The sequence below is a fragment of the Ovis aries genome, chromosome 12 (genome assembly GCF_016772045.2).
Source record: "Ovis aries strain OAR_USU_Benz2616 breed Rambouillet chromosome 12, ARS-UI_Ramb_v3.0, whole genome shotgun sequence".
NCBI classification, from domain to species: Eukaryota; Metazoa; Chordata; class Mammalia; order Artiodactyla; family Bovidae; genus Ovis; species Ovis aries.
In genome coordinates, this window is record NC_056065.1 from 54,333,206 (window position 1) to 54,347,610 (window position 14,405).

Sequence of the window (14,405 nt, forward strand, 5' to 3'; positions counted from 1 at the left end):
GTTAGTAGAAAAATATTCTAAAAATATTCTAAAAAGTGTGTAAGTTCACAATTTATATAACAAAAGAGTCTACACAAGTTAGTAAAATACCTATCTTATGATATTTTGGACATTGGCTATAGGTGTTTATTAAGGCCGGCTGTGTTTTTCCTAATTATAGACATCAACAGAACCATCCCATGCCACAGGTGAAATTAAGTTGAGAGTTAAATCTAATCTTTGAGTTTGCTATTTCTCACCCACAAGCACCCCAGAAAAATATGAAAGAAGTCCAACATGTAATGTGACACTAAGACAAGACTATTACGACTTGAAGAACTCAAATGTAACCATCTTTTTCTTCTTTTTTTCTACCCACATTCTCCTAAAGGTGTCAATGAAATTGCTAAAACAGAATGGAAAAAGAGAAGTAAGCACTCTGCTGCTCCCCTATTCAATCAATAAGAGTTGACTGTAATATTAGTTGAGGTTTTTCTTTAGGAAAAATCAAGGTAGCCTATTTTAACAATGTAGAAAAGGTCATATTTTCAAGTACATTGCTATTAAAGGTTCACAGTACTTACCCATATAGAATAAGAGGTGTCTTATCTTTATGATATTCCAAGAAAGTTAACATGTTTTTAAACTTCACAAGCCAACTTCTAGCTCTTACATAAGTTGAAACATCATAAATACTCATGAATCTAATAAAGAAAAATATACATACATGATGTAAACCAAGTGCTATACCTTTGGGTAATATAAAGTGAAAAGTTATATTAAATATAAATATAATATACATTTATTAAATATGCCTCCATATCCACCCACCTAACCACCCATGGTCATGGAACAGAAACAATTTTAGCATGAGACTCCTAAAGTCCCTGTCCCTGAAACTTTTCTGACCTAAGGTAGAATATAATTAAAACTTCTCCAGTCCAATTCTTTGAGGTTCAGAATCAAGCTTCCTCTTGTCATGCCTTGCCTAGCCCAAGATTCTCCTTGGCCCTGAACTCCCTACGTTAAGTTGCTCAGTTGTGTCTGACTCTTTGCGACCCCCTGAACTGTAGCCCACCAGGCTTCTCCATCCATGGGATTCTCCAGGCAAGAATACTGGAGTGGGTTGCCATTTCCTTCTCCAGGGGATCTTCCCGACCCAGAGATCGAACCCAGGTCTCCCGCATTGCAGGCAGACACTTTAACCTCTGAGCTACCAGGGAAGGTTCCTTCCCAAACTTTATTTAGGAACTGATGCTACATCTCCCAAATATATTACCAGGCTGATGAAATGTTAACTATCACCCAGAAAGAATCTCCTAAAGTTGCTCTACAACTTTGTCTTAGAACATTCATTATTTAATGTTTACCAGAATTGTAACTGGATATCAATATATCTCTAAGATACTGAGCTTTTCCCATTATATTTAATTGCATCTATCAGTTTCATGCACACAGGCATGCTCAGTCGTGTCCAACTCTTTGTGACTCTATGGACTGTAACCTGCCAGGCTCCTCTGTCCATGGGATTCTCCAGGCATGAATACTGGAGTGGGTTGCCATTTCCTACACCAAAGGATCTTCCCGACTCAGAAACTGAATCTGCATCTCTCACGTCTCCTGCATTGACAGGCAGATTTTTTACCACTGAGCCACCTAGGAAGCCCCTATCAATTTCATAGGCTGGATCAATTCCTCCATATCCTGCTCCACACCAGGGAGCAATTTAATAGTAGGCTCCAGGCCTTCTTACCTCCCCTATGCAATAATTAAGTGAAAACAATATAAAGACAAAAGAATTATAATCATAATTAAAACTGCGTGGGTTCTTTTTAACAGCTCCCCTTTCCTCTCATATAACTGCTCTGCTGTTAAATCTTACTCCAGAAACTCCCAATGTTATCAAACTCATGAATCTTCAGGGAGAAAAGTATAAACAAGTAAAATAGGAAGTAGATGGATAGATGGATGGACAGACAGAGAGATAAATTTTAAAAAACTGATCAATCTAAAGCAATTATCCTTCAACTAAAAAATAAATTTAAAAAAAAGATTGATCAATCGGGACACTCAGCTGTCTTCATTCTTTATCACATACCCATTCAATTTTGGAAATATCAATTAAAGAAGTATTATACTTACTTTCCTTGGATGTGGCAGTAGCTTTTGGTCGCACCAATTAATGTCCGGGCTGCCTCGACACTGAGGACTCCATCATTACACTGCTTTTCAAAGCTACTCTAAACATAAAATTTTAAATAAAAATTACAAAGGACAAAAACATTAGTGAAATATACTCTACTTGACGTTTACATAGCCCTCATTATTATTATTGAACTCAGTATATGAAAATATACTTTTCAAAAACTATAGCAAGAAATACATTTCATTCAATTTGAATATTTACAGAATATTCCATTTTTGCAAAGTACTCCCTTGGATGTTATAAAAGACACAAAGATTTCTGGCTTCAGGAAACTCAAAATCTGTATAACTCAAAGAGTTTACTTCAAGTGTTCAACATCACTAATTATTAGAGAAAAGGCAAATCCAAACCACAGTGAGGTATCACCTCGTATTGGTCAGAATGACTACCATCAAAAATGGCTACAAATAATAAATGCTGGAGAAATTGTGTGGAGAAAACAGAACCCTTGTACATTGTTGGTATGAAATGTAAATTGGTGCATCCACTATGAAAAACAGTATGCAAGTGCCTTAAAAAAAAAAAATAGAGCTACCATATGATCTAGCAATCTTACTTCTGGGTATATAGGCCCCCAAACCCCAAAATTTATTTCAAAAAGATACATGCACCCCAACATTCATAGCAGCACTATTTACAATCACCAAGACACAGAAACAACCCAAGTCCCTGCTAACACAGTTGGCTTAAGAAGATATGACTATATTATATATATATATACATAAATATACCATGGAACATACGTATATAATAGAATATATATATACAATGAAATATTACTCAACCATATAAAATAATGAAATATGCCATTTGGAGCAACTTGGGTCATCCTAGAGATTATCCTGGAGAAGGCAATGGCAACCCACTCTAGTACTCTTGCCTGGAAAATCCCTGGGATTTGCCTGGATGGAGGAGCCTGGTAGGCTGCAGTCCATGGGGTTGCTAGGAGTCAGACACAATTGAGTGACTTCACTTTCACTTTTCACTTTCATGCACTGGAGAAGAAAATGGCAACCCACTCCAGTATTCTTGCCTGGAGAATCCCAGGGATTGGGGAGCCTAGTTGGCTGCCATCTATGGGGTCACACAGAGTCGGACACGACTGAAGCAACTTAGCAGCAGCACCAGCAGCAGCAGAGATTATCAAACCAAGTGAAGCAAGTCAGACAAATATTATATCACTTATATGTGGAATCTAAAATATAATATAAATGAATCTATATACAAAATGGAAACAGACTCACAGACATAGAAAACAAACTTATAGTTACCCAAAAGGAAAGGGAGGAGGACAAATTAGGAATATGATAATCACAGATATAAACTACAATACATAAAACAGATAAGCAACACAGATTTACTGTATAGCAAAGGAAATTATATTCAATGTCTTGTAATAAACTATAATGAAATATAATCTGAAAAACTGAATCACTATGCTATATGCTTAAAACTAACACAATATTGTAAATCAAATATATTTCAATTTCTTAAAAACAATAACATGGAGTGGATCACTACATGGGATTATTGCTTTAAAAAGTAAATGTGGTAGGGCATTATAACAATGGTCCCAGTGAAACATAGCTGCCCATGTCTCTTTGTAACTAACATTACTGCTCTTCCCTTCAAAGGCAGGCTTTTCTTTAGTCACTGAATCTGGGCTAGCTTTGGGATTTACTTTGACTAATTGAATGGGAGTTAAAATGATGTTATTCAACTTGCAGAGCCTAGGAGATAGAGGCCTTGCAGCTCCTCTTCTCACCCTGTTGGAACCCAGAGATCACCATGTAGTGAAGAACCCCAGTTCACTCTATTGGAAGATAGGAGGCCATGTGGAGGAGAACCAAAGTGCCCTGAAATACAACACAAGAAAGAAAAGTGAAGTCGCTCAGTCGTGTCCAACTCTTTGTGACCCCATGGACTAGAGCCTACTGGGCTTCTCCGTCCATGGGATTCTCCAGGCAAGAATACTGGAGTGGGTTACCATTTCCTTCTCCAGGCGATCTTCCTGACCCAGGGATCAAACCCAGGTCTGCCGCATTGGAGGCAGACACTTTAACCTCTGAGCCATCAGGGAAGCATAGTCAACTGCCAAATCTGTGAGTAAGGACATGTTGGACCCTTCAACTCCAATTGAACTAAGATGGTAGTCGACACATGAGTGGTCCCAGGCAAGACCAGCAACAAAATCATCCAGTTTGCCAACCAACAGAACTATGAGAAATACCAAATCATTGTTTTCAGCCACTAAGTTTTGTAGTATAGCAAAGGCTAACCAAAACAGAAGTCAGTACCAATTGTGGAGAGTCTCCATAACAAAAAGCTAAACCATGTGTTGTTAGTTTAGGGACTAGGTGGTGAGCAGAGGCTAGAAGGGCAATGAGGAGACAGGAAGTCGGAAAAGCACTGAGAAAACTGATGCAGAAGGCTGGAGGGAGGCAGATGTGCTATGATGAGCCAGCACAACTGGCAATACTGTCACCTAAGGCAACTTGGAAAGCAGAAGATAGGCCTAATAAATTTATGAATCTGGCTAAAGAGATTTCTGGATTTCAAATATTCTAGAAGTAAACTTTTGGGGGGTATATAACTGCTTTACAATGTTGTGTTAGTTTCTGCTGTACAAGAACATGAATCAGCCATAAGGATAAACATATCCTCTCTCTCTTAAATCTCCCTCTCACCTCCACCTGCTATCTCACCTGTCTAAGCTGTCGTGGAGCACCAAGCTGAGCTCCCATGCTCTACAGCTGATTCCCACTAACTATTTTATACGTGGTGGTGTATATACGTCAGTGCCATTCTCCCAGTTTGTCCCACTCTCCCTTTCCCCTCCCGTGTCCACATGTCTGTTTCTTTTTTTTTTTTTTTTAGTTTTTTTAGTTTTTTATTTTTTAAATTTTAAAATCTTTAATTCTTACATGCGTTCCCAAACATGAACCCCCCTCCCACCTCCCTCCCCATAACATCTCTCTGGGTCATCCCCATGCACCAGCAGCATCTCTATTCTCGCTTTGAAAATGATTCATCTGTACCATTTTTCTAGATTCCACATGTGTATGTCAATATACAAGATTTGTTTTTATCTCTAGCTGCATGTGATAACTGGAGAAGGCAATGGCACCCCACTCCAGTACTCTTGCCTGGAAAATCTCATGCATGGAGGAGCCTGGTGGGCTGTAGTCCATGGAGTTGCTGAGAGTCGGACACGACTGAGCGACTTCACTTTCACTTTTCACTTTCATGCATTGGAGAAGGAAATGGCAACCCACTCCAGTATTCTTGCCTGGAGAATCCCAGAGACGGGGGAGCCTGGTGGGCTGCCGTCTATGGGGTTGCGCAGAGTCGGACACGACTAAAGAGACTTAGCAGCAGCATGTGATTATGTATCACAAGAGAGAGGTAAACCAAAGGGTAACAGTTCAATCTGTAAGCAGATATTACAGAAAATATAAAGAGGCCATGATTGGTTTGAAAACCAAACCCATTTTCCATCTGCAGTCTCTCCAGGTGGTAAAATATCAGGGAATGAAAATCAAATCTAGAGTTTTGCCAGTAAAATATGGCCTCAGCTTCAAGATCAAGTCAAGGTTGTGGCTCAAGACCCTTGGATAAAACCACTTAGAGGTTAAAGGTAGTGCTTAGTCTACCCTCTCAAGCAGACTAAAGGCTTTCTCAGACCCATGTTGTCTATGTGGTCTGTATGAAAAGGAATTACAGAGAAGAATAGACTACAATCAGACTCATTGAAAACACAGAGTTTTTAAGGAAATTGTATCAGGGTGGGCTTAAAAGACAATGAAGAGTTCTAAATGAATGGGAATTTCTATTTCTACCAGCAGAAATCAGTCTGAGAAGATCACTGTCACAAACATGGATTACATGTATGCATACTAAGTCACTTCAGTCGTGTCTAACTCTCTGTGACCCTATGGACAGTGCCTGCCAGGTTCCTCTCTGTCCATGGGATTCTCCAGGCAAGAATATTGGAGTGGGTTACCATTCCCTTTTCCAGGGGATCTTCCCAACACAGAGATCAAACCCTCATCTCTTACATCTCCTGCACTGGGAGGTGGGTTCTTTACCACTAGTGCCACATGGGAAGCCGAAATATGAGGGTTACCTCCTATGATAATAGAATGAGGAGAACTAGGTCATATGCCCAGCTGGATTTCAGGATTGCCAAGGACCAGTGATTAATCAGTGCTTCTTGTTCTCTTCCTTCTTGAACAGAAGTGTCTATTGATTACCACTGAAAGTTGGGATTGGGGATGGCGGTGGAGGTGGAGGCTGAGGAGACAGGTAACTTCTCTTTTTAGTCCACTGTTCTGTGTATCAAGAGGAATCATACTTAAAGAGATACAACCAAGGAGCCTGAGCAATCCTAGACTAAATGAACATCATGAGGTACCAGACTTTGAATTTGCTGCCATAATGGGATAAAGCTTATCTGGGTTGGGAGTGGGATACAGTGTCTTAGAAAAAGATGAGTGTGTTTTGCTTTGTACCTCCTCTGAAAGCTAAGTCATGTCCAACTCTTTGTGACCCTGTGGACTGTAGTCTACCAGGCTCCTCTGTTCATGAGATTTCTCAGGCAAGAATACTGGAGTAGGTTACCATCTCCTTCTCCAGAGGATCTTCCTGACCCAGGGATCCAACCCATGCCTCCTATTTGGCAGGCAGTTTCTTTACCACTGAGCCATCAGGGAAGCCCTTTGCTTTGTAGGAGGGGTATAAATATTTGTGGCCAGTGAGCAGAACATGGTACATTATATATGGTCACAAATTCTTTGCATCTCTTACCATCAAGAGTTTGAGTCTACTGTCCTAAGTCTTAAATTAAAGCAGCTTCATCTGCAAAGTCTGCTGTAGGGTACTGACTCTCAAACTATATGCCTCTCATTCTTCAAAGGCTAGGCCGGCTTCCTCACATGACAATCTCAGGGTGGTATTCAAAGTGGAAGAAGGGGGAAGTTGCAAATCTCCTCAAGGCTCCAGTATGTTCCCAAAGTCATTTGGCTACATATTCCTGGTCACAAGAGCAACCCAAGTTCAATGATGGGGAGGGATATAGATACTACCTCTCAATAGGAGATTGGTTCTACAAAGAATTCATGACCATACTTTATGTCTCTGGGTAAGAACCTTCGAAATTCTGAGAACATTTTAAATTAACTATAGAAATGTTTTTAAATCAATATACTGTTAGTGTTTTTGTATTAAGAAGAAATATGTCCTTCAATAGAAAAAAAAAAAAAAAAGGAGGAATTTATAGATTAAAAGAGACCTAAAGTACATATTCTGGGCTTCCCCAACAGCTCAGCAGTAAAGAATCCACCTGCAACTCAGGAGCCACAGGAGATGCAGGTTTGATCCCAGGGTCAGGAAGATCCCTTGCAGGAGGGAGTGACAACCCACTTTGGTATTCTTGCATTGAAAATGCCATGGACAGAGAAGCCTGGCAGGCTGCAGTCCATAGGGTCACAAAGTTGTAGTCAACTGAAGCGATAGCATGCACACAAGCAAAGTACATATTCATTAATTGCAATATATGATTTAATTGAAATGCAATTTAAAGATGTAAACTGGAACTGTGCATTGATCACATTTATGAGATAACTGGAAAACTGATCATTGACCAATATTTGATGTTATTAAGGAATTAATCTTTAGGTACAATATTAGTATTTTACTGTTTTTTAAGACTTTAAAATTTCAAGATACATACTGAAATATTTGCAGCCGAAATGACATATTGAATAACATCTGGGATTTGTTTCAAAATCACCTGGGAGATGCGGGAGTGACTGAGGGTGCAGATGGGGCAGGGCTGGTCATGTGTGGATGTTTGTGAAGGCTGAGTGATAGGTACATCGAGGTTCAGTACACTATTTTATCTACTAATGTATGCGTTAGAAATTCTTCATAATAGGTTCTAAAATGAAAATAAAAAGGAAAGATTCTGGGCATAACGAGCATTTTATATACTTGTAAATTTGAATAAAATTTTTACTACTAGGATAAAACTCCAGTTTTAAATGTACAATTTGATAAGTTGATTCAAACTTGATTTTGTCTCATAATCTATGTTTATATTATAACATTCAAATATTAAATCTTAAATATTTTGAGAGTGTTTGATTCATTAGATTTATTTTAGCTTATTAGATTTACAAGAGTTAAATAAGCACTTGAGAACATTTTATATAAAAGGAACTCACATACTTAATCTGTGAAAGCAGTTTCAAATATTTAAAGATGTTTAATTGTGTAAATGGCACAAAATATTATTCAAAGGCTCCCTAAAAGTGAACTGCTAAAAGCTGCTAGACTTAGAAATAGAATAAGGTTTGTAACTTGAATTTAAAGCCTTAGAAATTTATTTTTCTAACTTTCATAAATCAAACAGAAAGTTTAACAACCAATCAAAAGGTGAAAATTTTTCTAGTCATCTGAAAACCATATGTAAGAATTAAAAACATTGCAAGAATAAAATACATAAATTAAAAGCAGATTATGTGAAGGATACTAACTATTTGTATTATAGCTACATGCAATCGGGCTTCTTCTATTAAAACTTCATCTGTTGGGAACTCCTCCTTCGCCTCATTGTCACTTGAAACTTGAGGAGTCTGAACAGAGACAGAGTTAAAAATAAGTAAAAAGGATTAGGAGCTGTCAAATACTCTGCTTGACCAAGATTCCAATAACTCAAATCAGAATTGCTAAAATGAAGGGCTGTAAGTGAAAAACATTCTCCATGTTATAAATGTTGATTTCAATTGTGGTGAAGTAACTATTCATTTGCAGAGAAGGCAATGGCACCCCACTCCAGTACTCTTGCCTGGAAAATCCCATGGAAGGAGGAGCCTGGAAGGCTGCAGTCCATGGGGTCGCTGAGGGTCAGACACGACTGAGCGACTTCACTTTCACTTTTCACTTTCATGCATTGGAGAAGGAAATGGCAACCCACTCCAGTGTTCTTGCCTTGAGAATCCCAGGGATGGGGGAGCCTGGTGGGCTGACATCTCTGGGGTCGCAGAGAGTCGGACATGACTGAAGTGACTTAGCAGCAGCAGCAGCAGCAACTATTCATTTGGGGAGATTTAGAAGCCAAATTCTTCCCCAAACCAGTCTATGCTTGACTGCTCACTGAAGCGGCCTGTGTTTTTTGCTTTTGAATAGTACTTTTACAGGGAGAAATTGCTCACTTCCTCAACCAGCTGGAAAATATCACCCTGGCAGAGGCCATTCATAGTTACTCAATCAGCCTATTTGTAAAAACCAGTTCTCTCGTATTTGGCAAATAAGGATAGATCACCAACATCTGTTCAGAGATAGAATTCAGAGTATTTTGGCTGATAGAAAAAAGCTAGTAAATGTATGTCTCTTCAGTATCCTGACCTATAACCAGGCCATAATAAACAAAAGAAACAGAGAGAAAGGGAAAGGACTAGTTTTTGCCTGGAATCAACTCACAGGAATGATGTATTCAATCTTTGTTTTTTCTTCTACTAAGGTCCAATTAACATTTGTCAAAAGTTTTTCTGTTTTAAATAAAGTTATTCTGCTCTGTATCATCTCCTGGATGTGCTTAATGGCATTTTGCATGGCCATCTGTCTTGGAATGGAAAGGACACACAAATCTATAACAAAGAAAAGAAAGGACCTTAAAAAAACCGTGAAGAATGCACAGGGAATCAAAATGTTGCATGATGTAGTGAAATCTTGGCATCACCTGCAGAGCCAAACCAGAGTGCTTAGAGCAAGGACAACTATTTGCCCAAAATTTTCCAGAAAATTACCCAACTACCCATTTCCTTTCGGCTGTGCAGCTCAACTTTATCTGACTCAACTGCTAAAGAATGTTTTCTTAGTTTCTTTTTGTTTCCTATAGCTAGAAGCATGACTCACTATTTTAAGTTATCCACTCAATAAGTCTCAAAGTATGGAAAATTATCCGTACCTTCTTACAGGTAGAAGAATTGCCTGTTGAATTATTCCTGGGCTTTACCCCATGTCTGGAGAATCTGACTGGCCTGAGAATTTTTATTTTACCAACTTCTCCAACTGATTCTTATACATAATAAAATTTAAGGACCACTGCAATAGAGATGCCTCCAATTTAACATCTCTGTTTCCTGATAAGAAAATCTTTAAGTCCAAAATTTGTGGCAGTTTGTATCATCCTGAAGTATCAATTTGAAGTTACAGCTATCAAGCTTGCTTACCAAAAGGAGAAATTTAATTAGTGAGTGAGCTCAGCCTACACACTCAGAATTCCATTTCAATAAAACTGTTCTCGATAAAAAAAAAAAAAAAAAGATTCTACTATATAGCATAGGGAACTGAATTCAACATCCTATGATAAAGCACAATGGAAAAGAATATAAAAAACAATGTACACATATGTATAAATGAATCACTTTGCTGTACAGCAGGAACTAAAACATTCTAAATCAACTATACATCAATTAAATGTTAATCTCTTCATAACTGCATATGAGATGTCTCAGTTCGGTTCAGTTCAGTTCAGTTCAGTTCAGTCACTCAGTCATGTCCAACTCTTTGCAACCCCATGAGTTGCAGCACACCAGGCCTCCCTGTCCATCACCAACTCCTGGAGTTCACTCAGACTCAAGTTCATCCAGTCAGTGATGCCATCCAGCCATCTCATCCTCTGTCATCCCCTTCTCCTCCTGTCCCCAATCCCTCCCAGCATCACAGTCTTTTCCAATCAGTCAACACTTCGCATGAGGTGGCCAAAGTACTGGAGTTTCAGCTTTACTATCAATCCTTCCAAAGAAATCCCAGGGCTGATCTCCTTCAGAGTGGACCGGTTGGATCGCCTTGCAGTCCAAGGGACTCTCAAGAGTCTTCTCCAACACCACAGTTCAAAGGCATCAATTCTTCTGTGCTCAGCTTTCTTCACAGTCCAACTCTCACATCCATACATGACCACAGGAAAAACCATAGCCTTGACTAGACGGACCTTTGTTGGCAAAGTAATGTCTCTGTTTTTTAATATGCTGTCTAGGTTGGTCATAACTTTCCTTCCAAGGAGTAAGTGTCTTTTAATTTCATGGCTGCAGTCAACATCTGCAGTGATTTTGGAGCCCCAAAAAATAAAGTCTGACACTGTTTCCACTGTTTCCCCATCTATTTCCCATGAAGTGATGGGACCAGATGCCATGATCTTCGTTTTCTGAATGTTGAGCTTTAAGTCAACTGTTTCACTCTCCACTTTCACTTTCATCAAGAGGCTTTTTAGGTCCTCTTCACTTTCTGCCATAATGGTGGTGTCATCTGCATATCTGAGGTTCTTGATATTTCTCCCGGCAATCTTGATTCCAGCTTGTGCTTCTTCCAGCCCAGCGTTTCTTATGAGATGTCTCAAATAGTTTAAAATGTTATTAAAATGTTTCAGTTTAACTTTATTGCATTCTCTACAGGACACTGTGGTGGTTGAAATTTTCAGGGATTCAAAAAGATTTGAAATCATATCCCTCTCAGTTTGCTATGGTCCAGAGCAAAGATGCATTTGATTGCATGCTAAAGAGTTAGAATGTGTTAGCTTTGGATTTAAAATTCCCATGGCATAGAGCACACAAGAAGAAAGTTTATTCATTTGTGTAATTACATCCCACCCATTAGGATGAGCAACAGCCACTTTCCAGTTGCTCTGGGAAAACACGGGTATAAGGGTACTGATTGGTTTTATCAGTACATTTGAATGAATGCCTGTGTTTAAGATGATTCTGGAAGAATATGAGGATGAATCTTTCCCTCTCTTTCCGTTTTTAAAAATTTTATTGAAGTATAGTTGATTTACAATGTTGTGTTTAATTTCTGCTGGACAGTAAAGTGATAGTGTTATATATATACATGAGTGAGTGAAAGTTGCTTTGTTGTGTCCAACTCTTTGCGATCCTATGGATTATACAGTCCAGTGAAATTCTCCAGGCCAGAATACTGGGAGTGGGTAGCCTTTCCCTTCTCTAGGGGATCTTCCCAAACCAGGGATCAAACCCAGGTCTCCTGCATTACAGTGGATTCTTTATCAGCTGAGCCACAGGGAAGCCTTGCTCTAATATACATACATACACACACACACACACACACACACACACATATTCTGCATATTCTTTTCCATTATGATTTATCACAAGATATTGAATATAGTTCCCTGTGCTATAGAGTAGGACCTTGTTGTTTATCCATCCTATCTGTAAAGGTTTGTGTCTGCTAATCCCAAACTCCCAGTCCTTCCCTCCTGGCAACCACAAGTCTGTTCTCTATACCTGTAAGCCTGTTTTTGTTTCATAAATGTGTTCATGTGTGTCTTATTTTTATTAGATTCTACATATAAGTAATATCATATGGTATTTGTTTTTCTTTTTATGACTTACTCCACGTAGTATGACAAGCTCTAGATTCAGAGGATGGAAAGCATTAGACCAGGTGGAAGAAGCTAATTTGAAATTCTTCCTGATAAAATTCAGTTTTGTCAATTACATGCTAATATGAGAGTAATTCTAGAAAGGATGAGCACCGAGTCTGAGGATAAAGGATGTGACATACATATTTGTTTCATAATGAAAATTCTGAGGCTCAGTTCAGTTCAGTTCAGTAGCTCAGTCATGTCCGACTCTTTCAGACCCCATGAATCGCAGCATGCAAGGCCTCCCTGTCCATCACCAACTCCTGGAGTTCACTCAGACTCATGTCTATTGAGTCGGTGATGCCATCCAGCCATCTCATCCTCTGTCATCCCCTTCTCCTCCTGCCCCCAATCCCTCCCAGCATCACAGTCTTTTCCAATGAGTCAACACTTCGCATGAGGTGGCCAAAGTACTGGAGTTTCAGCTTTAGCATCATTCCTTCCAAAGAAATCCCAGGGCTGACCTCCTTCAGAATGGACTGGTTGGATCGCCTTGCAGTACAGGGGACTCTCAAGAGTCTTCTCAAACACCACAGTTCAAAAGCATCAATTCGTCAGTGCTCAGCCTTCTTCACAGTCCAACTCTCACATCCATACATGACCACTGGAAAAACCATAGCCTTGACTAGACGGACCTTTGTTTGCAGAGTAATGTCTCTGCTTTTTAATATGCTATCTAGGTTGGTCATAACTTTTCTTCCAAGGAGTGAGCGTCTTTTAATTTCATGGCTGCAATCACCATCTGCAGTGATTTGGGGTCCCAAAAAATAAAGTCTGACAGTGTTTCCATTGTTTCACCATCTATTTGCCATGAAGTGATGGGACCAGATGCCATGATCTTAGTTTTCTGAATGTTGAGCTTTAAGCCAACTTTTTCACTCTCCACTTTCACTTTTATCAAGAGGCTTTTTAGTTCCTCTTCACTTTCTGCCATAAGTGTGGTGTCATTTGCATATCTGAGGTTATTGATATTTCTCCCGGCAATCTTGATTCCAGTTTGTGCTTCTTCCAGCCCAGTGTCTCTCATGATGCACTCTGCATAGAAGTTAAATAAGCAGGGTGACAATATACAGCCTTGACGTACTCCTTTTCCTATTTGGAACCAGTCTGTTGTTCCATGTCCAGTTCTAACTGTTGCTTCCTGACCTGCATATAGCTTTCTCAAGAGGCAGGTCAGGTGGTCTGTATTCCCATCTCTTGAAGAATTTTCCATAGTTTATTGTGATCCACACAGTCAAAGGCTTTGGCATAGACAATCAAGCAGAAATAGATTGTTTTTTTTGAAACTCTCTTGCTTTTTCCATGATCCAGCGGATGTTGGCAATTTGATCTCTGGTTCCTCTGCCTTTTCTAAAACCAGCTTGAACATCTGGAAGTTCACAGTTCATGTAAATACAAAGAAAAAAAATTGTATGGGAAGAAAAGGAGAAGAAAAAAATATTTCCATGATAATAAAACCTATTGATCTTGTTTCTGAGTATCAGAGTAAGAGCAATCTCAAGCAAACAAGCATGGGAGAAAACCAGATGCCATGTCATAAGCCAAGAGAGCAGAGTGGGTCTGGATCCGTGAAAGCCTATAAAAATTGGTGGGAAGGGAGGTGTCAGCAAACCTTCAGGGATCAAGTTAACTTCACTCACACTCCAGCGTAGCAAGCTCATGCTGGCCCAAGCACAACTTTCCACTGCAAACAAGAGCAAACCCCATGACTGGGGGAGGAGGAGCGCTGCCAAAACTCTGCCCCATTTACTAGTCCTATTCATATACTAGCACTCT

General features: G+C 39.4%; 1 protein-coding gene across 1 annotated transcript in view; it reads right to left on the minus strand.

Moving 5' to 3' along the window:
* Positions 1-14,405, minus strand: part of SLC9C2 (solute carrier family 9 member C2 (putative)) — a 97,042-nt gene that overhangs the window by 36,673 nt on the left and 45,964 nt on the right. Inside the window, exons 11-14 of the mRNA XM_042257446.2 lie at positions 9,668-9,834; positions 8,722-8,820; positions 2,122-2,219; positions 564-683 (exon numbers count right to left, since the gene is read on the minus strand). Of these exons, the coding sequence (XP_042113380.1) occupies positions 564-683; positions 2,122-2,219; positions 8,722-8,820; positions 9,668-9,834 (484 nt within the window). The remainder of the gene's footprint in view (positions 1-563; positions 684-2,121; positions 2,220-8,721; positions 8,821-9,667; positions 9,835-14,405) is intronic.